The sequence below is a fragment of the Tenrec ecaudatus genome, chromosome 17, assembly GCF_050624435.1.
Source record: "Tenrec ecaudatus isolate mTenEca1 chromosome 17, mTenEca1.hap1, whole genome shotgun sequence".
NCBI lineage: Eukaryota > Metazoa > Chordata > Mammalia > Afrosoricida > Tenrecidae > Tenrec > Tenrec ecaudatus.
Genome location: NC_134546.1, coordinates 61,811,029 through 61,833,537, shown reverse-complemented (window position 1 = coordinate 61,833,537; position 22,509 = coordinate 61,811,029). Strand labels below are relative to the sequence as shown.

Genomic DNA, 22,509 nt, shown 5'->3' with positions numbered 1-22,509 from the left:
CCAGATGGTGTCTTTATTTCTCTTGTCACCCCAACTCTACCTGGAGAGCCGAGTTTCCATTGAAGGTCCCTGACCACCGCCCCCCCCCCCCCGCGCGCGCACGCGCACACACACACACACACTCTCAGAGGGTGAACAGGAAGAAAGACTGGTCCCTAGAGGAAGCAGGAAGAGGAAGTGGGAATCTGGCAAAGTCTTACAAAGGCCCTGGGCAGCGCTGGGGCTCCTGGGGAAGCCTGAAGGGGCCGAGCAGAGCACGCAGCCCCTGGTTTGGGTAGGAGGGTAACCAGATGTTTATTCCCCCGAGGTTTAGGTCCGCTTGTGTGCTTGGGGGTGTTGCTATATGCCCGAGGATGGTCACGTGTTGCAGTCATGTGCACAAGGGGATTTTTGTTCCATGAACTTTTTCAAGATCCCCGTGTGACATTGGAAATAGCCCCTAAGGCTTCCTAGGGTGTAACTTTATAGGAGCAGCCAGTTCTGTTTGGCTTGCTGCCAAGTGTTTAACCTTGTCTCACCAGGGCTTCTGTGCTCAGGTCACAGGTCTCCAAAGGCTTCCTAATTGATCTCGCTGCCATCCACATGACGCCGACCCACTCGGACAGGGTAGAACTGTCCCTGTGGTTTTCCCAGGCTATGAGTCTTTACTCACAACAGAGAGCTCCATCTTTCTCCCTTGGAGCCGCTGGTGGTTTTGAACTGCTGACCTTGTGGTTAGCAGTCCAGTGCATAACCACTATGATACTAGGGCTCCTCATAGATCTTAGCAAACTCCCTCATGTATCAGCAATCGGTCAAAAAACACCTGCCTTCTGCCTTGGGGTGGTGCCTACGAGGGTACATTATATACAGAGGAACAGGGTGGGGCGGTCAGAAAGTTTGGTGTGGCAGTTACATAATCTGTCAACTGGAAAGGGGTAGAGTCTAGCCTGTCAATCAGGTCTCAGCCTGATGACCTTATTTGGAGGCTGGAAGGAGATAAATAGCTCACTGGAGGCCAGTCTCCCTGTTGACAAGCCACATGGAGCTATGCTGATGGAGCAGAGCCCTGGGGCTGGAGGAGCCACGTGGAGCCCCACGCCAGCGCCGAGAGGCTCCAACACCACTGTATCCACAAGAATTTCCACCAATTGACCTGTGATCTTTCTTCCATCACTGCATGTGTTGTGTGAGTCTGAAGAGGACTTACAGACTGGTATCGGACATATGGGCTAATATCAGACTTAAAAGATACTCTTTTATATAAAGCCCTTCCTCTACACACGAGTGTCTATTTGTCTCTCTAGTCAGCCCAGACTAACACATGTGGGAAAGGAGAATGGAATTTGTCCATGAGCTTTGAAAGGCCCTTGCACACACGGGCACAGAATGGAAACACAGGAGCCCCCCGACACTTGGAGGCCATGGTCTACTTTGATCTCAAACCTGGCCTCTCTCGGTGGGGGGAGGAGGTGGAGGGTGTCCCTCTGGTTCTTTCCTTTGTGCTCTGACCCTCTGGACCCGATAGGTTCTAGGCAGGAGCAATGTCACCCTCTATCCTTCAGCCCTCCTTACTAGGCCCGGAGAGATGTTACTGCTGCTGGCGTGTTGCCTCCCACACCATCCTGCCAAGCCCAGTCACCATGCCTGGCAGACACATCAGTCCTGCCTCTCAGCCACTCTGCCTGACTTCTCAGTCGAGCTTGTCTGCACCTTTGGGGCTCCTCCACCCCTCAGGCCCCATTTGAGCTCTTGGCAGGTTCCCAGTGCCTGCTGGGTTCAGGGCACTGAGGTAGCCCTTACTGATCCACTGAGCCTTGCTTCCCTCAGTCCTGTGCACCCCACAACAAGACTCTGGAGCTTAAGCTTCAGGTTCACACTGGGCTGAATAGGGTTCCCCGCCAAAAATGAAACTCATAAGTGTAAATTAATTTTGAAATGGAGGCAGGGGGGAGGGGCTCTTTTGCAAACATAATCAATTGAAGATGTCAGACTGAATCACGGTGGGCAGAAAATCCAATGACTGGTGGACACGCACACGAGGGGGTGAGAGGACCAGGCGGTGACACAGAAAGTGGCTACAGCAATGTATCCACAAGCCAAGGAAGGCCAGCAAACACTGGCAGCGAGGTATAGGAAGGGAAGGAGCCTTCAAGGGGCAAGGCCTTCCCGTCAGACCCCCAGTTTTGTGCTCCCACATGTAGCTGTTACAATCACCTGAGAAGTTGCAGAGTTGTGGCCAAGGCCCTGGGAGAGGGATTGTGAAAGGTGCTTTGTAGCTTCCCAGATCAGGTTAAAATGCTGACCCTACAAGGGCAGCGGGGTGGGGTGGGGGGCAGGATTCTGAGCTCTGTGGGTGAAGGCCATGCTACTGCTCTGTGCCTACTCAGGGTCACGTGGCTGCTCTAACCTGAGCACGTCAGTCAACGGGAGGCCCTTCTGACCCAGCAGTCTGGGGCAGGGCCCAGGAACTGGCATTTCTAACTAGCTCTCCTGCCACCCCATCCGTCGTCCTGGTCAGAACCCACGGCCTCCGGGCTTCTAGGAGGACTGGAATCAGGTACTTCTAGGGGGAGCCGTTAGTGGCCGGTGTGGCTCGGGGGACACAGAGATCCAAGCCCCTGCAACTTCCTGTGACTTTCTTAAAGGCTGTGAGCCTGCACTCTCGTCTTTATTTTGGATTTTAAGGAAGTCTTAGCTGTTGGAGCATCGAGTCCAAGGGACTCACCCAAGGCCGAAGGGCCACTCTCTTCCCGCTCAGAGGGCATCCTCTTCAGCCTGCAGAAGGGGCCTGGCAGTCTCAGCAGGACAACTTGAAGGCCAGAGCTGGAGAGGTCTTGAAATCAGGAATCATGTCCTATTAGATCAACAATGTGGTTCTTCCCACCTCCCATCCTCCCTCTCTATTTCTCTCTCCCCTCTCCCTGCCTCCCAATAGTGTTCAAAGTCTTCTTTTGGTATAAACACATTCCCTATATAACGGTGTCATCAAATAGTTACAGGAATGACTAACTTCCTATGTTCTCTAGGTTTGTCCATGCTCTTCCTTTTGTGTTTCAGTTTTTGATGCATTCCTCTATAATCACAGGTTTTCGTTGCTTGTTTTTTGCTGTTATGGAAACTGCTGCATAAACATAGGTGCACATGTCTGTGTGTGTGTTCTGTATTTCTGTAGGGTGGAGACTCAGGAGAGGGGCGCAGGATCACTTGCATTTGTTGAAGGTGGTGCCATCCTGTACTCCCCACAATGTGAGCACCCCCATCTCTGCACATACTCTGTTTATTTTGAATCTTGATAGAAGTGTCGCTGTGAGGTCCGATCTCATTGTCTTTGTATTTCTTATTGCTGCCAGAGGGGTCCCCGCTTTAGCCAGTGCCCCTGCTCCCACCCAGCAACCAGGCTCCTCAAGACCTTTATTCACACCCCCACCCCCTGAAGGTATAGAGGACCCGGGGGGGCTTGAGGACCCCTCCCAGGAAGGAGGCGGCTGAAGCCTGGGCTACCCGAGAGGAGGGAGAAGGCCTGTCCTGTAAGGCACAGCAGGCTCCCAGAACCCCACTCACAGTAGCCGGTGTTGGGGGAGAGGCTGTGCGCACTGCCCAGGCAGAGTGGACCATGAAACGGCCTCCCTTTCCAGGGAGCAGGGCCAGGCCAGATCCTGAGACAATGCTGGCAGCAGAGCCTGCCGCTCCGCACCCCGCCTCCGTCCCCTTGATGGGTGGGAGAGGCTTGCCTTCAGTGCAGCCCAAACACCTGTGGCCAGGCTGCTGTGGAAGGCCACCCTCAGCTTTGCTGGAGAAGTATGGAGACGGGCCTCAGGCAGAGGGAGGTGAAGGGAGGGCTGGCTCCCTGGCCCTGAGCCAGGCTGGTGCAGTCAGGGAGGGCACTGGCAGGTCTTGGGCTCCCAGGAGATGACTCAACACCCTGGAGGGCCTGAGGTTAGGTGAGGGCTGGGGGGCACCCACACACCTCCCTGATGGGAGAGGGCAGCGACAGGCGGCTGGGCCTCAAGCTACCCCGGAAGGAAGCAGCAAGCTCAGCCCCACCCCACGCCCCACCTTGGGACCAAGGGGCCACCTGGGGCAAGCGCCACCTGAGGAGGGCAGAACTAGCTCAGTAACACGTGGGACGGGCACGTGGGGGTGGGGGAGGTGGTGCCGGGCCCTCAGTGGCGGCTGCTGATGTGGAGGGTGTAGAAGGCCCAGGGCTCAGGGACGTAGATGACGCCTGGGTACTTCTTCCTGAGGACGGGGTCGCTCCACAGCCAGGCAACCCAGAGCGCCACGAGCAGGAGCGTGAGCAAGAAGGAGTGGAAGAGGAAGAGGCCGTTACTGTCCAGGAAAAGGCGCTTGCGCTTCTGGTGTAGGACGAGGGCCAGCATGGCGAAGAAGGTGAAGATGAAGAGGATGAAGATCTGGCCCTCGGTGACCAGGTACCTGGCGAGACCGGTAGGTGGAGTCAGGTGGCGCCATGCCCACCCCAGCCTGTTCAGCAGCACCACCTTGCGCCCTCCCTGGCCCCAAGATGCCATGTTGGTTTGGCTTAGAGTGTTTTTGTTTCTTAAACTTTGAGTGTTGCCAGCATTTCATCATCAGATTGCCTTTAAATGTAGTCTCTGGCCACTCTGGGTCTGCTCTCCCACAAGACGTCTACCTAGAGCAGCCAGCAGCCCCTGGGCTAGTCTGCCACAGGCCTCCCCACTCCCTGGCGTCTCACTTGCTACCTGGGTGAGGCGCTTCTGTCCGAGCTTGGTTTCCGTAGACATTTGAGTTTGGGAATACAGTTCTGATTTAGGGAGTTGCCATTACTGTCTCCATGAAGGTTGGGGAGCATCTCTGATCTCCCAGGGCTCCCTGCAACTCCCACCTTCCATCCCTAGCACACAGTCAGGAACCGAGGAATTCTGGGAGGTCAGCCGGTCCTCTTCCCTGCCTCTGAGGTGAGCCGCAATGCGGCCACAGCTTTACAAGGTGGTCGTGGAGCCCTGGGGGAGTTAGAGGACGTCTTCAAGGCCTATGAAGCAGCACCCCCAGGCAAACCCATTGCCATGAAATCGGTTCTGACTCACTGAGAGCCTGCGAGACAAGTGTCCTGGGCTCTCAATCTTCCAAGGAAGCAGACAGCCACATCTGTCTTCTGCAGAGCGGCTGGTGGGCTTGAACTACAGACCTCTTGGTCAAGATCAAAGGATGATTGCTACCACTGTGTAGCAACCCAGGCAGCGAGCTCTCTGGGAAGAACAGTGCAGGAAGCACGTGTCCATGTCTAACCTTGTCTCCTCGGCCCAAGGTTTGACCCATTTGTTGTCACCTTGTCCCAGCGGGTCCTCTCTACAAGGGGCAGGCCCCATGGGGGAGCCTCCTCACTTTCCAGGAGGCCCTCTGGACACCGTCCTGATACACCCCTGGCAGCCCATCTCCAGGGAGACACGACCGGCACAGGGAGCGAGCCTGGCGGGGCTTGCGTCGTCTGTGAGGGGAATGAGAGCTGGAGGGACATAGGCGAGGTGCTCCTGAGGCTACACCCTCCTCACCCGGCATGTCCACAGAGCCCCCTTTTCTCTTTGCCTGAATCCCGACCAATCCCCAGAGGCAGACAGACAGGGATCATCACCTCCATTTCATGGAGAAGGAAGCGAAGAGTGGAGGCCCAGAAGTTCTACAGGGCTCCACATTAGAGGTGGGCTCTGCGGGCCCAGGGTGGCAGCTTAGGACTGGGGGGTGGCTTACAAGGGGAGGGGCTGGGCCACCTCACTACTTCTGCCCATAATCCCTGCCACACTCAGGCCGGGTCCCCTGGCAACAGAGGTGCCACAGCCCCACTAGGAGACTCTCACCTGGGCTCCCCAGCAGGCTGAGATCAGCTTGGATGTCTACTGCTTGCTGAGCGCCCACCCTTCCCCCTGCCACTCCGAGTCCACTCACCAGTAGTACAGGCCGCTGGGCACCACCAGGAGCAGGGCCGCCTTTGGCATTGAGCTCTCAGCTTTGGTAGGTGTAAAACAGCCGCTGAAGTACATGAAGAGGATGAGGAAGAAGGGGATGTACCTGCAACAGGGAGGCCAGAGCCTTAGGGGCGGCCAGCGCCCCCCAGTCAGGCCCTGCCCTCACCCCCACAGCCCTGGGTATCACTTCCTGGTGCAAAATGCCGCAGAACAGCTTCTCCTGTGCTGGGGACCTGGTGTGAGGCAGCAATAAAGTGGTGAGAGCCGAGGGCAAGGCTATGGTGGGGGCCCTAGGACCTTGCTCCTCACTCACTCCAGGTGGAGCTGTGGGATGTCTCAGGGCCCCCCGCCCCCAACACAAGCTGCTGGGCCTGGTGGGAGCCAGATTGAGGTGAGAGACCAAGAACAATGCCCATCTGCAGTCTAACCCACCCTCTCCCATGCACAGACATTTCCCCCAGAGCCTCCCTCTCCCACACACCTGTGTGGACCCTCACCCACCACCCCATTCTCTTAGCCCAAAGGGCCACTTAGCATATTGTGAAGCAGACCGTGAATGCCCAAGGGCGGAGTCTGTGCAACATGACTGAGGAACCTGGCCCCCTAGGGCCCCCAGCAGTTCTGTCACTGACAGCCCTCCTCCTCCTGCCTCGCAGCATCCTCTGTGAGGCAGAGGCTCCCGGTGTGGGCTCTAAATTCCCTGTGGCCAACCGTTGGGTGGAAAAGCCCGGAGGGGTGAGGAAGAGCACGCACAGCATCCTATGTCCCCAACCTGGCCCTGCTTTCTCCATGCTACCCCACACCCCCGCAAACCAGACTGGGCCCGCAGTGGGGAGTGCCCTACTGTATCCCTAGCCCACCACCAGGGAGGGGGAGGGCTGTTTACTCGGGCTGCGTCCTCCCTCAGCTCCTGGGGGTGGGAGATGGGGGTGACAGGAGACGGCCACGCACTGCCTTCCAGTGGCCGCCCGGGAGGGGCGGGAGGCCAGGGCCAGCAGCTGGCTCTGAAGTAATGCAGCAGCCACCCCAGGGGCCGGCTCACAGCGGCCGCGGCAATCTCACCACAAGGAGTGGCCCAGGTACTCGTCGTAGTAGTAGAGGAGCTCGAAGGAGTCGATCTGCAGGCGGCAGAGGGGCACGGGCAGGGCGGGATTAGTGGGGGGGCATGTCCCCCCGGGGGCCTGGCCCGAAGCAGCCCCTCCCAAAGGGCCCCATGGGAGCCCGCTCATTTCTAATAGCCCGACAGGGGCCTCACCTAGTGGACAGGTTGGGGCACCTCCCGTGCAGGGAGGGCAGGGGCCTTACCAGCGTCTCCGGTTTGAGATTCTTGATGATGGGGTTCTCCCGGACGGACAGGTGGTGCTGGTAGCCACTGAAGAGTAGGCGGTGGTTCACGGAATCTCCCACCAGGTGGATGCTGGCGCCCATGATGAAGGTGATGACGCTGACGTAGATCATGGCGCGCGGTAGGGTCCGGGGGGACCGCTCAATGAGCTGAGGGGCAGAGCGAGACGAGTCCCAACAGCCTGACCCGTCCCTCTGTCACAGGGCAAGGCACCTGTGCTGCCCACCCCAACACCTGGGATGGGAGTGGCAGCCACCAGATGGAGGGTCACTTGGAGACTGGAGGGACCCTGGTTAACTGTGCCGGCCTCCTGATGCACTTGACCCGTGAGGCAGACAGGGCCAGCACCTTGTCGAAGGCCACACAAGAACTGGCAGGGGCAGGTCCGGTCCTCTCGCTGCCCCCGACTGCATTTGCAGCCCCGGCATGGGTGGCTGGGTTGTTGGCACGTTAAAGGGCCCCTCGGATTGCTGAGGGGTCCAAACGAACATGGAGGTGGACAGGTGTTCTTCCACAAATGCCATGAAAACACTCCTTCCAGCTCCAAAGCCTCAAATGCTGTTGAGTAGGTTTCTTCCATGCCTCCTGATTACACCCCTTATCCCCACCCCCACCCCCACCCCTTCTGGCAGGGCAAGAGCCCTACTCTGGGCAGATCCAGCGCTTGGCTCCAGGCTCTGCCCAGCTCTCTGGGTCCAGCCCCACTCAGCCAGCTACACAGGAGGGGAGGAGCTGCCCGCAGAGGCAGCAGTGAGGAACTGTACCTTGAGCAGGAGAAACGGGGTGATGACATTGTAGGCCATGTGGAAGTAGTCCCCCACACTGGGCTTGTTGAGTGGAAACCATTCCAGAGGGAACACCAGCTGGCAGGGCGGGGAGAGCAAGGTGTTCACGGTCCCCAGGAAGTCAGCGGGGTCCCCCTCCACATATACTTCTGTGATTTCTGGGAATCCTCTCGGCAACCCCAAAGAAAAGGTCCCCAAGCCTAGAGAAGGTAAAACGACTTGTCCCTGAGTCACCGGTGCAAATCTGGTGCCTGTCCCCGTGTTCCTCTCCAGCAGGTCCTAAATAAACGCCCCCGGATTCCAGCATGGACGTCAGGTGGTCCCCCAGCCCCCCTCCCCCGGGGCTCAGTGATGCCACCACCTGGCTGGGTAATCCTGGGCAAGTCCTTCCCTCTGTGAGCCCTGGTCCCATGTGCTGTTTACTTGGACTGTGGGGTCCTGATGGTGACACAGTCTCCTGACTAAGCTGGTGGCCGTTTCCCAGCCCAGGCGTGGGGAGACGCTCTAGCCACCGAAGGGCAGATCTTCCCAGAAGGGCTGAAGGCAAGGTGTACACAGTGAACCGATGGAGTCCAGTCCAGTCTCCCATCCCTAACTCTACCTTGCCTGTTAAGAGGCAGGCAGGCCCGAGGGCAGCTCCTCCCCTCCATCTGTCAAGTCTTGTCCCGGTCAGTGTGAAGACCCCGTGGCATAAAACGCCAGTGCTTATGGTGGGCGTTGACTGAGAAGATGCATGAACTAAAACTGTTAACAAGCAAGTCAACATGTATTGATTTTGAACCCGACATGCCCTGTTGGATTAAAGCTGCCTGCGATCCCAAACTATTTTTCTCTGTGTATTTCTTTATCTCTTTCTAGACCCCTATTTTGTGGCAGTAAAACCAGAAAGGCTGCTTCTTCAACTGAACAGGACCGGTTGAGTACATTACTGCACATCTTCACTAAAAACAAAACAACCCAATGCCATCAGGTCGATTCTCAGATTGACTCGGTAGAGGATTTCTGAGGCTTTGTAAATCTTTCTGGGAACAGATAGCCTCATCTTCCTCCCATGGGGTGGCTGGTGGGTTTGAACTGCTGACCTTGCCAGCACCTTGACCACAGATTAGATGGCTATTAAGAGAAATCCTTGTATGGCTATGGAGAGATATGACACCTGGCATTGTCTGAGCCGTGCGTTTTTAAGTATTTGTAAGAAGGATGGGCCCCAAACTGTCAGGGGTAGTTCTGGAACTGGTGCAGGGAGCATCTCATCGACTTTTTTTGTACACTAGAGTATGACTTGGCTTGTTATGACTATATTACTTCTTTAATTTATGAACATTTGTGCTTGATTTGTAGTTATTACAAACGTGTGTGTGTATGGGGGGGTTTATATACATTTAGAAAGCTCTGGTATACACATGACACACTTGGATTTGCTCAGCGTCTCTGAATCCTCCTCTTGCTGGACAAGCCTCAGATGCTCTCCTAGTGGGCCTCACGTAGAGTTTGACTGGCTTCAGCAACTTTAGGCAGGAACAAGAAAGTGACCTGCCCAGCAGGAGACCCCCTTTAGGCCAGCTGAGCCGGAGCCCTAATGAGCAGGGAGAGTCATGCATTTGACTCCGCCTTCTCACTCCTGAAGGTCCGTTTGACAGGCAGCTCCTGGGACAGCAAGTAGTGAGGCTTTCAAGTTGAAAGAGGGCTCAGTGCAATCTCAACAGAGGAGAGGAGAGGAGGGAAGGCCAGAGGACAGTGGCTTGGCCAAGTCACCCCTGTGCACCTGACCAGGTGTTCTGATCGCTGGCTCAGTGCCTTTTCTTTTTTCTGCATTTAAAAAACAGGATGATGTCATCACACACAGTCTGCAGCCAGGAGCACCAGCTCCCGGAATAGACCCTTTGCCTTGACCCCATTCTCAGGAATGACCGCCCCTCTTCATTCCTGCAGGTCTGCAGTCCCGTGAACACAGAATTGTCACTGCCTTGCCACCCGTCATCCACCTGCCCCTTAGGCACCTTTTCTCTCCTGTGGACATGTTCCGCGACTCCTGCTGCTTGGCCAAGGGCCATTACTGATCCTGGACTGGCAGGGCTGAGTTTCCTCGTCCCTTCCGCTGGGCACTGTAGCCTCGCCAGACTCTGGCCATTATCATCAACGTGGCCAGGTTATCACCAACAGCTGTGGTGGCAGACACTACTCTCTTGTGGCCGGGATTACCGTCTTGGCAGATACTCTGGAAAGGTCTTTCTGCGTCAGGAGGGATGCTGAGCATATTAGGATTCCGGAACCACGCATGGCTGAGCTGAACCTTGTCAGCGAGGCTGCGTCTGGGTTCAGATCCTGGCTCCTGGCACTGGCTGGTTGTGCAACCCTGACCCACTTACCCACCCGCTCCACCGCCAAGTGTCCTCGCCTGGACAGTGGGGATCAGGTAATAGCGCTGGGCTGAGAATGTGGAGCGTTCTGCCCAGAGCAAGCACTCCAGTACACATCAGCCTCCCTGTTTGCCTTCTGTTACTCCTTCAAGGAACTCCAGTGGGGCAGGGGCTTATGCACGGGGCACTTTAAATCAACCAGCTGCTTTGGGGGAGAAAGATGTGGCAGTAGGTCTCTTTCAAGATGGACATTCTGGAAACCCTTTGGGGCAGTTCTACTCCGCCCTAGTCCCTTCGAGTTGGAATTGGCCTGGCGGCAGAGGATTTGGGTGGCAGCCACCCCTGTATATCAATGCATGAAGCAGCCTTGAAGGGAAGGAGAGTTTCACCAGATGGCACAAAAACGTATCTGAGTCCCCAAGTCAGAGTAATATTAGTGCAGAGCCCGCCTCTACTAGTCTCCTTTACAGAAATAATCTCTCGGGCCTTGGGGAAGGGCAGTGGGGATTAAGTCTCCCGCTCCTGTACTACTATCTTAGTGACTTGGTTAAACCTGGCTGACCAGTTTATTATGGGGGCTTACGGTGGTCAGGGCACATGTCTATCCAGGTCCCCAACATGCTGGCAGCTGCCAAATATTCAATTAAAGAGCTATAGAGCTGAAAGTATCCTGGCCTGTTCTGTGTTGTTGGTAAGGGACTTGGCCAAGGTCACTTAGCTAATTTAGTTCACACGAAGTTTTGAGTTGGCAAGGTGAATGATTTGAACACTCCTATAGAGAAAAATGAGGTTTTCTACTCTTGTAGAGATTTGGTTTCAGAAACACACAGGGACAGCTCCACCCTGCCCTATAGGGTTGTCATGAGCTGGGACTGACGATGGCAGCAAGTTGAGGTCTCCTTAGTGGGGTAAGCCATGGGCTGCTAGCTACAAGGTTGGCAGTGCAGACCCACCAGCCAACTTCTTGGAGAAAGATAGGGCCGTCTGCTTCCTGTAAATATTGACAGCAGTAGGAACCCTACCACGAAGAAATTCTACTCCATTCTAAAGGGTCACTATGAGTTGGAATCGACTTGATGGCAGTGGGCTTGGTGCGTTTGGTTTGGAAGTCTCCTCACTCTTGGTCAGAACGCCAACCGTAGCTTCACACTCACCATGGCAATGGGGCGGCCAAAGTCCAGAACCCAGTTCTGCAGAGTGAAGTAGAACCAGAGGTCAAGGTGGAAGGGAGCGGTGCGGGCAGCTTCATCAGCCTTGATGGAGCCATGCCTGGGAAGGAAGCAGACTAGAGGGTCAGTTCTTCAGCCACCTCCGGTGGTAATGCCCCTCAAGGGAGGAGCCTCAGAGAGGGCTGGGGGTGACATCCAGGCGGAAGTTCCAGGCGAAAGGTTCTCACTGGAAACACGAAACTGCAGCGGCCAAGTGCTTCCCTCAGTGCGTCCGGAAGAAAGGACGCAGAAGGATAATAATAATGATAGACTCTCTCCCCCCATGGGATGATGGGATATCAAAAGGAAGCAAAGGGAACACATGTAGCTACAAAACTGTGAGGCACGATCATCATGACAAGGAGCTACCCATCGTTGCGCACTTTCGACGTCCCAGGCCTAGTGTTAGGTCCTTACATGCATCACCTACTTTAACTCTTTTAAACCGTTGGAGGTTCGAATATTCCTCGCTTATAAAAGTAAAAACATACTCTGACCCACAGCGTTCAGCAACTTGCCCAAGCTCACTCAGCCGAAGAACTTGGCCGGAAAGATTAGGCTCCCAGAGCTTGTATTTTAAAATTCTCTCCCATCACTGTGCTCAGTGATTGGTCCCTGGGATAGGTATGTGACTCGGTGGGCCAATCACAGCCCTCTAATGAGATTTGTCATATAGAGCCGTTGTTGTTACAGGGGGAAAACCAGTCAGATGGAGACAAGCAGCCAGGCGGGGCAAGGTGACCTGAGATGTGACAAGAAGCGGGGCACCACCTGACAATACGTCTTAGGGTGCTTGGCCCTCCTGCAGTTTGCCGAGTGCTGCTTCCTGATGAGCTGGCCCAGTGCACAGCGCCCTCCTCTGGGTACAGCCCTTCCTACAGCCACAGCTCAGGGAACAGTGCATACACACTCAGGCCTGCGGAAAGGCGGCACAGGAGTTGGCTCTCACCTAGGCTCTTAGGCCACCTGCCCCCCAGAGTCCAGATTCCCACTGCAGCACCCCTGAGGTTACCTGGACCCCTCTGTGACAAGTGCCCCAGCTGCTCTAAGATGCCTGAGCTATGACTTTTATTGTCCCATTTTGCCGGGAGGAGTGGTGTGACTTCACCCACAGTCCCAGCATTCTCAGCTCACTGCCTGCCTGTACCGTGGTCATTCCCAGCCTGAAATAAATTTTTCGGCTGTTGGCTTTCCGTCAGTAACTTTCCAGGATTCTTTCGGCATATCTTGAGAATGGTCCACATCTGCAGGCCAGGGAGACGAGCTCCTGGGGGAGGGGAGGGAGTTATCTTCCTATCGCCAGAATGCTCCTTAGAAGTAAGGATGGCAAGACTTTGTCTTATTTTGGGCATGTGTCCAGGAGGGCCTGCCCCTGGAGAAGGGCATCCTGGCTGGCAAAAGCGGGTCAGCAGAGAAGGGGAAGGCCCTCAGAGAGAGGGACTGGCCTAGTGGCGGCAGGGATCGTAACGATGGCGCAGGGGCCAGGCAGAGCTGTGTTCTGGGTCCAGAGTTGCTCTCAGTTGAAATGGACTTGAAGGTGCCCAACAGCAACCGGGTAGCAGGGACGACAGGCAGGCGGGTGGGTCTTTGCTAGGGATCTGCTAAGTCTTACAACCCTCTCTCCTCGGTTTTCCCACGCTTACTGAATGCCAGCTGCGTGGGGCAGGAATGTTATCAGCCCCCTCGGGTCAACTTGGGAGGCAAGAGTGTCACCTTCTGTCTTAGGTTGAGAGGTGGCAAGGGGCTGAGCCAAGGTCACCAACCAGGAAGACGCTGTAAGCCTATACCTTTTGCTACCCATTCACCCTCACCCCACCCCACCCCCGCATCCTCGGGTAAGAGATGGCATTTCCTAGGCCACAGGGAGGGCCTGTGATCCAGGCTGGCTCTGGGAACTTTTCCTGGAGCTGGGGAAGAGCTGGTACTAAGGTTTTAGGGCTGAGTCCAGGGCAGCCTGTGGCCAAGCATCCAGTCTCAAGGAACAGGGGTCAAAGCAGCCCTGACAGTGTAGACCTTCTGAGTCCCTTTGCTAAGGGTATTGGACTTCAGTCACTTGCCACGTGGAGCGGAACGCAGCTGCAGCTGAATTGAAGGCCTGTGCTCCTAACAGCTTGCTCTTCTGCTCTGAGTGTCACGACAGCCCAGCCGGCACGTGATAGAAAGGGCTCTGCGTGGCTGAGGGAAGAGAGCGGCAGCCACCAGAGTCAAGAGCTGGAGGTGGACGTGCATAGAGGCACTGGCTGGAGCTGGGCAGTGTGGCCTGGGTTTTCAGACTGGGCTGAGAGTCAGCTCTGTGTGGACTTCTCAGGGGCCTGCAGGGAGGAACTGGCATGGCCCCTGACCCTTCCTCAGAGAGCAGGCACTGATAACATCCAGGCCCAAAGAACCTGGATGGAGAAGAGTTAAGACCCCTCAGGGTTTTCTGCCTTTTAGCCTGGAAACTGCAAAGTGGGATGGTTGGCACCAGAAGTCAAAAGGCTGGAGAAGCACTAGGGTATAAGTCCCCAGAAGCTGTGGGCCCTGGGCACATGTTATGGGCTCAGTAACTTAGTTCCTCATTTACCTCGGGAGGTAGCCTGGGCAGGGGGAACCCCTGCCATCACACCAGTGGCCGCTAAGCAAGGCAGGAAAAAGAGGCGGGCACCAGGGGGCATCCAGCTTGGAAGCAAGATTTGTCAGCACCAGGCTTCTTTCCTCTGCTGAAACCCTGGCTACGGGAGGCAGGCCCTGGAGGGAGGGCACCCTCCCCTCACAGCCCCCGCCTGGGGCAGCGCCAAATTCCGTGCTGAGCCACCAGTCCTAGGTCTCAGTCTCCAGCAACTGCCGCGGAGAACAAGGGAGGATGCACAGAGGCAGGGAACCTGAGAGGACAGGGCCGGAAGGCTGGCTGCGCCTGCCTCTCCTCCACAGCGTCACCAGTCTACCAAGCAGGGCGGGAGCACGTGCCATGCCGTTGAAATATTCAAGGCATTTGGCACCACTGTAGGACTGTCTGGCAGAAGGGGGGAGGCACATCTCATCCAGGGGGAGTCAAGCCAGGGGTCAGGGGCTGATTGAGTCCTCATGAAGAACCTATAGAACTTCTTGACTTGATGGAAAGTCTGACCAAAAGAAGGAGGAACTGATGGCAAACAAGAAGAGGGGATAAAAGGAAGGCCATTAAAGACCCCAGGAGAAACAAAAACAACACAGGGAAGCAAGTGTAGTAATCGTTTAACTTGGCCTGGCTCTGTAGAGAATACTGTTTAGTGGCTAAAATAATGTAAACCCAAACCAAGCCTACTGCTGCTGAGTTGATTCTGACTCATAATGACCCTATAGGACAGCGGTTCTCAACCTGTAGGTTGCGACCCCTTTGGGGTTGAACGACCCTTTCATAGGGGTTGGCCAATTCCTAACAGTAGCAAAATTACAGTGATGAAGTAGCAACAAAAATAATTTTATGGTTGGGGGGGGGGTCACCCCAACATGAGGAACTGTATGAAAGGGTCGCGGCATGAGGAAGTCAACCACAGCTCTGGGGCAATGCATAACTAACTGCTAGAGGGTCATATATCCTTCTGGAAGCAGACTGCTATATCTTTCTCCCGTGGAAGAGCTGATCGATTTGAACAGCTGACCTCTTGGTTAGCAGCTGAGGGCTTAACCACTGCACTTCCAGGGCTCCTTAAAAATGTAAATGTCACTCCCTCAATGCAAGAACACTTTGTTCTATTAAATTGACATTCCACGATGCTCACCTCCCTGACACAATCGCTGTGTGCATAAGCAAATGTGGTGAAGAAAGCTGATGGTACCCAGCTATCAAAAGATAGAGCATCTGGGGTCTTAAAATAAACAAGCGGCCATCAAGCTCAGAAGCAACAAAGCCCACATGGAAGAAGCACACCAGCCTGGTGTGATCACGAGGTGCTGATGGGATCAGGTGGCAGGCATCAGAACAAAAAATCATATCATTGTAACGAGCCAGTCAGGGTGCAGGGTAGCAACGATGAAACATATAACTTTCCTCGAGTTCTTAAATGCTCCTTCCCCCCACTATCATGACCCCAATTCTACCTTACAAATCTGGCTAGACCAGAGGATGTACATAGGTACAGATAACAACTGGAAACACAGGGAATCCAGGACAGATGACTCCTTCAGGACCAGTGGTGAGAGTGGCGATGCCTGGAGGGTGGAGAGAATGTGGGGTAGAAAGGGGGAACTGATTACAAGAATCTACGTATTACCTCCTCCCTGGAGGATGGACAGCAGAGAAGGCGGGGGGAGACGTCGGACAGTGTAACATATGACAAAATAATAATTTATGAATGATGAAGGGCTCATGAGGTAGTGGGGAGTGGGGAAGGGGAAAATGAGCAGCAGATATTAAGGCCTCAAATAGAAGGCAAATGTTTTGAGAATGATGATGGAAACAAATGTACATACGTTCCTGACACAATGGATATATGTATGGATTGTGATAAGAATTGTACAAGCCCCCAATAAAGTGATTTTTTAAAAAAGTGGGACATCAAGGGATGCTGCTTATAGCAAACTGAATGTCCATCAAGTTGATTCTAACTCATAGAGACCCTATAGGAGAGGGTAGAACTGCCCCTGTGGGTTTCCAAGACTGTAATTTCTTTTTGTATAAATCATTTTATCGGGGACTCTTACAACTCTACAACAATCCATACATCAATTGTATTGAGCACATTTGTACCTATGTTGCCTTCATCATTTTCAAAACATTTCTACTTGAACCCTTGGTATCAGCTCCTCTTTTTTCCCTCTGAAACTGTAACTGGTGATGGAGATAGAAATCTTACCCTCTTGAGCAGTGGCTGGTGGTTTCGAACTCGTGTAACCACTATACTATCAGAGCTCCTGGCCTGCCTTCAGCGATGATCATAAAAAGAGGTTTATGCACCTTCTTTAAGGCTACAAAGGTAACTGTCATGGACTGAATTGTGTCTCTCAAAAACTGATGTCACAGTCCAAACCCCTGGTGCCCATCAGTAGGGTCTCTGAAGATGTGTTCAGTTGACAAGCGGTTATAAGGAATGGGGTGGACTTAATCCAACCAGAGAGGTGTTCTATAGAAAAGGCAGAGTGAGACAGATGTGGGGGACGATGGCTCATGTGAAGATGCACCTGTAAGTCAAGGGGTGCCTGGGATGATCAGGAAACAAGAAAGGACCTTCCACTACAGCAGCAAGAGAGCGAGTCCCTGCCGACACCCTGAATTCAGACTCCTAGCTTCAGAACGGTGAGACAATTTCTGTTCTTATAAGCCGGCAGACATGGTGATAAAAAGAGCTATCATGGGAAGATGGAAGAAGTACTAAAAAGCAACCCATTGTGAAGTTGGTTCCAAGCCATCAAGACCCAATCAGGCAGAGCAGAACTGCCTTACAGTGGCGCTTCGGTGGCAAAGTGGGCTACTTGTTGGGCAAGGTCACCAGACAGTACACTTAGGGAAAGATGAGGTTTCTACTCCTGTAAAGTGTAACAGACTTGGAAATCCACAGGGGCAGTTTTACCTTACCCTATAGGGCTGCTCCCTGAGTCAGAATTAACTCGATCGTAGTGAGTTTGACTTAGACTATTTTACGGAAGCAGACTGCCACACCTTTATTCTTTGACGCGGCTGTTGGGGACAAACGGACTGCCTTCAGCGAGTGCTTAAGCTCTGCATCAGCAGGGCTCCGTCGGGAAGGTAGCAGTGAGCCAACCGGTGGCAGGAAGTCAGTAGGTGACCAAGACCAAGAAACAGCAGTGAGTGCTAATACTGAAGAGGGTTCATATCCCAGCTCGTCTACTAACCGGCTCTTGAACAAGTTATCACTTCACTTCTTGGACCTCAGTTTCCCCACCTGTAAAACGGGAACAACAGATCACACCTCAAGGGCTGAGGTGAGTTAACAGTACACGAGTGCCTACACTGCAGAAAGCATGACAAAAGTGCTATTATTACCAATCTTTTACCTAAAAATATAACCAAAGTGGCTAAGTGGTTGTCTCTGGCGCAGGGAAAGGGGAGGGGAGAGGCTGGTTGCTTTTGACTCTTAATCGCTCTGCCCTATACCCTTTGAACCATGGGCATGTCTTACTTCCATAGTAATACAAGCAACTGTCTAACACGGCAGTTGGAAGCTAGAGAGGTAATGAGTGCCTTGTCATTAGAGGCAAGCAAACAAAGCAGTAGCGACAATGCAAGCATTCTAGGAATTGGATAGGAATGCTTCTGGCCTCTGTCTTCAACAACATACTAGAAATGAGCCCAGACTGACCCACTGTGGGAGGAGGCAGACGTTCCCTGGGAGAGAAACAGCCCCTCACACCATCTCCTGGGGGGTGGGGTGGAGGGAGGGCAGGGTAGCTTGGCAGGTGGGAAGCTCATACAGAAGCAAAAAGGGACAAGACTTCCTGGCAGTCAAGATGGAGTACTAAGAACAGGAACCAGGAGTCTATGTTCCTGCCAGCACATGACATAACCTCTTTGGGCCTCCACTTCCCCACCTGTGGGGAGCTTACTGAGTGATAGTGAAGACTGAGCGAGAGGCTAGACAACGTGGTGACCACACCTGATCCCCACAGGCTGTTCTAATCAGGGCAGCCAAAGACCCTCAACTTACTTGATCACAACAGAGATGGCCCCTCAGCGCTGGAGGCTCCTAGGAGAGACTTGGCAAGTAGCTTGGGGTCTATTTGGAAGGAGAAGGCCACATGACACACGTGGTAGTCTGGGCTCCGAGACTCAGTCTAAGTAGGTTCCTGAGCTCATCTGAGCCCGTTTCCGCGAAACACTATCTTGTGAGGCAAGACTGAGGTGCTGATGGGTCGAACACGCAGTATGTAATCACTACACTGTTTCCAAGGGAAATGGAAAAACGCACAGCCTTAAATCCAGTGGTTCTCAATCTTTCTAATGAATGCCACGACCTTTTAATCTGTTCCTCATGCTGTGGTGACCCCCAACCATAACATTTTCATTGCTACTTCATAACTGTAATTTTGCTACTGTAATGAACTGGGTGACTCCTGTGAAAAGGTCATTTGACCCCCAAAGGGGTTTCAACCGACAGGTTGAGAACTGCTGCCTCAGGAGCATGTGCATGTGTGAGTCTGACACCTCACCTTATCCAAAATCACATCACAAACTGGCTCCAAGCACCAAAAGCTGAACAAAACCTACTGCTATCAAGTCATCCCAACTTGTTGGGAGCCTATAGGCCTTATGGCGTTTAATCTTTCCCACCTATTTCTTCCTCAGTGCTGCCGGTGGCTTCGAACTCCCAACCTTTAGCTTGGCTGAGGAGCGCTTTAGTCCCAGCACCACCTGTGCTCCCTGCTCTAAGCACACAGTACGCAAGCCCCTTCCCTATGTGTGGTCCTTATATGTGGAATCAGAGCCACATCCTTGCCCTTTACGGCAAGAGCAAGGTCAGGCAACCGAGGGGCCTGCCCTGCGAGGGAGTGCTCTTCAGTCGGTCCCGTTTGAAACCCACAAAGCTCCAGCGACGTGTGTATCCCACTCCTTCCCGTTCCCCAAATTGTCTCCTGGGTGGAACAGCTTCTCTTCCTGGTTGTGCAAGTCCTCTACCCTCCCGAGCCTTTAAGATGACCTCTCCCTCCCTCCCTCCCAACTTCGCCTTGCCGCCTCCTACGGGGCGGGGCAGCGCCGAGCACACCGACGGGCAGAAAGGATGCCAGCTGAATGAATGGCAGGCACGGGCCAGAGCTGAGGGGGTTTCTCAAGGGTGGCTTCCAGCCTCTTGCCCACCCACTCCGTGAGTGAAAAGGAATCAAGGCGTTCAGGTGCGGTCGCGGCTGGGAATTTATTTTCCATCCCAGCTAATACCGAATTAGAATCCACAGTTTAAGCCCCTCTCCAGGTGACTCCTGGGCATAGATAACCACTCTCACGTACACGGAATCACCTACAGTCTCGGCTTCAGGGCTATCTAGGCGTGGACATGCAAAATTCTCACGGGGGGTTCAGCCGGGAGCCCCGCGAGGAAGAAAAGGGAAGCCGAGGCCCCGGCTGCCTTCTGTTGAGGGCAGGGGAGAGCCACTCGGGAGGCAGCCTCCAGCCCACCCGGGTCCGCGCTCCATCGGGCCTCCCCGCCTGCGCACAGGGGGCTCTCCAGCAGCGGCCCTCACCCCCACGCGGGGGGCGCGCCGGCCCCGTGTCCCGGCGCGGGGCCCCGCCTCTCACCCGGCGTCCCGCGCCCACCTGGCCTGCAGGAAGGACGGGCCCGGGCCGCCCGGGTGCTGCCGCCTGCGCGCCGCTGCCTCCATGGTGCCGGGCCGCCGCGCGCAGGGCCCTGAGCACTACTTCCCCGAGGAAGAGACGGCACTTCCGAGAGCGCAGGGCCTGGCCTGCCGGCGGGAAAACACTCCGCCCCCAGAGGCCCCGGCGAGGCCTAGGGACGGCCGGGAGTGGGCGGGGCGTCCCGAGGGGCGTGGCATCATGGAAGGGCGTTACGAGGGCGGGGCGTCCTGAGGGAGGGACGTCACGGGGCGGGGCGTCACGATGGGAGGGGCGTCACGGAGGCGGGGCGTCCTGAGGGCGGGGCGAGCTCGCGAGGGAGGGCTGGCCTCAGCGATTGCAGCGTCCGCGGGCTAAGAGGTCCTGCGTGTGCAGCACGTGTGCCTCTCTCGGGGCTGGAGTTGGGGGCTCCCTGCGTTGAGCGAGCGCTGCCGGGTTGGCCTAGGCCGGCTGAGGCCCGGGTGTTGGGATGGGCCTAGGTGAGGATCCCAGGCAAGACTAACCTCACCCAGTGTCCCTTTGGGAAGTGATGAGGCAGATTCTGTGTGGTTGAGGCTCGAGGCTGGAGTGTTCATGTCCTACAGCCATCGTGGGGTAAGCGCTGCGCTGCTCACTTGCAAGACTGGCGGTTCAGACTCAAACTCGGCAGCTGCCCCTTGGGAGAAAGTTGCGGCTGTCTAACTCGGGGAAAGATGGTCTGCCTGCCCTATGGGGTCGCCGTGACTGGAGATGAACCCCATGGGTGGGGCAGGTTTTCACCACTATGTTAGGCGCCCACCTTGTCAGCGGTGGCCCTGGACCCAGGAATGGAATCACGTGGGCTGAGAGGACAGAGTGCAGAGAACCAGAGTTCTCCTTTGACATGGTGACCATGACTCAGATTCCAGGCCTGCCTTTGCCACTTGGCTTTGTGGCCTTGAAGAAACCACTCCTCGACTTATTCAAATATGTAGTAAGTGGCTGCTGGGAGCAGCACATTGCTGAGGGAGAACAGATAGGTCTGCTTGAGTAGCGTTTCCAAGGTGCTCTGCTAGGGCTAACTGCAAGGTCAGTAGTTCAACAACCCCCCCCCCCCCTTGCTCTGAGGGAGAGCGGTGAGACTTGCAACCTCCTCTCGAAAGATTTAAAGTCTCGGAAACCCTCTACAGGGTTGTACTGTGTCGGTATCCCCTCGTGGCAGTGGGTTCGTGGAGCTTACAGGGTGTTGTGGTGGTACAGGGGTTCATACCCCCCAGCCATTCTGAGGGAAGGGAGGTCTGGTGGTCTGCCTACAGGGTAGTTTTGCTCTGTCCTATGGGATCCCCATGAGCAGGAGTTGAATAGGGTTTATGGCACCTGAAACAGTAGTTCCTAAAGGTTTCTGTGGGGTGTGTACATGTGTGTCTTCCTCGTAAGCAGGGCAAGGAGGAAGGTTCAAACTATGTGCAGGCTGAGATGTGGAGGGAGTAGGTTCAGGCCAGTCTTATTGGAAGACGACCCTGGCCATCCTGGCCATGACGGTGGACTTGCGAACGGAGAGTAAAGTCTGGGCAGGGGTCATGCAGACACACTGGGTGGGAAGGGTATCCCAGGCCCAGCCAGGGAGGAGGCCCCACAGCCAGACACTGTACTAAGAGCCTGCAGGGAGGAACAGCAACAAGACTTGACCCGGGAAAGGGTAGGGGCAGATCCTAGAGTAATGGGAAGTACTTAAAGAGCATTGAGCTGGGAAGTGGTAGGATCGTGTCTGTACTTTAGAACCGCCCCTGCCACGTGGGCGGTGGCTGCGAGGAAGCAGGAATGGAGACGGCCTTGTGTGTAGGAAGTTGTTATCCAGTGACAGTAGGAAGGAGAGAATGGCCTGGGAGGAACTGGGGCAGTGATGAAGTGATTGGGTGATGAGTGAGGGGAGTGGAGTTGGGCTGTAGGCCCACCTTAAACTTGAGACAGATGAGGAATACTGTCACAGAAATAGAGGTGACACCAGGAACCAGAAGGAGCAGGAGGAGGACGGGTGGTGCCGCGGGCAGCAGAAGTTGTAGCACTTGGGGAACACACACCATTCTCTTAACCTGGCTTATTCTTCTGTTATCAGAAGTTTGTGGCATCGATTAAATTGATAAAATTACATTGATTCAATCGAAACAAATAAAGAAATAGTTTAGGGACTGGTCGCCTGGATATTTACAATAATCTCTGGACCTCAATTTCCCCTTCCTGATGGAAGGAGTTCGAGTTATGTTTATTTCTGTTCTATTTTCTTTGCTTTCTTGTCCTGGGGTGGTGGTGGGGTCGTTGGGTCCCTTCAGAGCCAGCATGTGCTTTCTCAGTGGTGGCAGGTTGGGGCTGCCTGGCTCATGGGCCCTCTTCTATCAGCTTCACTCTGGGTTCTAGCAGCCCACATGCCACACCCCAACCCCACCCTGGTCTCCCTGAAGGGCACTTCTGCTTTATAGCTTTCTTGCATCTGATCCTCACCACACCATAAGCAGAGTGAGGTGTATCCCTATTTTTTCAGGCCCTGAGCAGAAGTAGCATGTTCAATGTCAGCTAACTGGATTCCGGGTGTAATCCTGGTGAAGCTGATCTCCAGATTGATTTTTGGATAGGCCAGTAAAGAGTTGCTGGCTTTGCAAGTGTGCTGCCCC

General features: G+C 54.7%; 1 protein-coding gene across 2 annotated transcripts; it reads right to left on the bottom strand.

The window, feature by feature from the left end:
* Nucleotides 1-162: 162 nt before the first annotated feature.
* On the bottom strand, nucleotides 163-20,049 carry CLN6 (CLN6 transmembrane ER protein). 2 transcript variants are annotated; one of them, XM_075535631.1, is made up of 7 exons: nucleotides 19,829-20,049; nucleotides 11,569-11,683; nucleotides 8,034-8,132; nucleotides 7,230-7,418; nucleotides 6,987-7,042; nucleotides 5,905-6,027; nucleotides 163-4,416 (listed from the first exon to the last, which is right to left on the bottom strand). In XM_075535631.1, exons 1-7 carry the CDS (start codon nucleotides 19,909-19,911, stop codon nucleotides 4,146-4,148), a joined length of 936 nt encoding a protein of 311 aa, XP_075391746.1. In that variant the 5' UTR covers nucleotides 19,912-20,049; the 3' UTR covers nucleotides 163-4,145. The 2 variants fall into 2 exon arrangements, with proteins under 2 accessions (XP_075391746.1, XP_075391747.1); XM_075535632.1 differs by having other exon boundaries at nucleotides 164-4,416; nucleotides 19,847-20,049.
* Between the last annotated feature and the right edge of the window lie 2,460 nt (nucleotides 20,050-22,509).

Coding starts and splice junctions, on each gene's coding strand:
- CLN6 (XM_075535631.1), bottom strand. CDS start 19,911: ATGGAGGCAGCGGCGCGCAGGCGGCAGCACCCGGGCGGCCCGGGCCCG. Junction 8,133..11,568: donor TTGGCCGCCCCATTGCCATG/GTGAGTGTGAAG, acceptor CCGCCCTGCCAG/CTGGTGTTCCCTCTGGAATG. Junction 7,043..7,229: donor ATCTCAAACCGGAGACGCTG/GTAAGGCCCCTG, acceptor TGCCGCCTGCAG/ATCGACTCCTTCGAGCTCCT.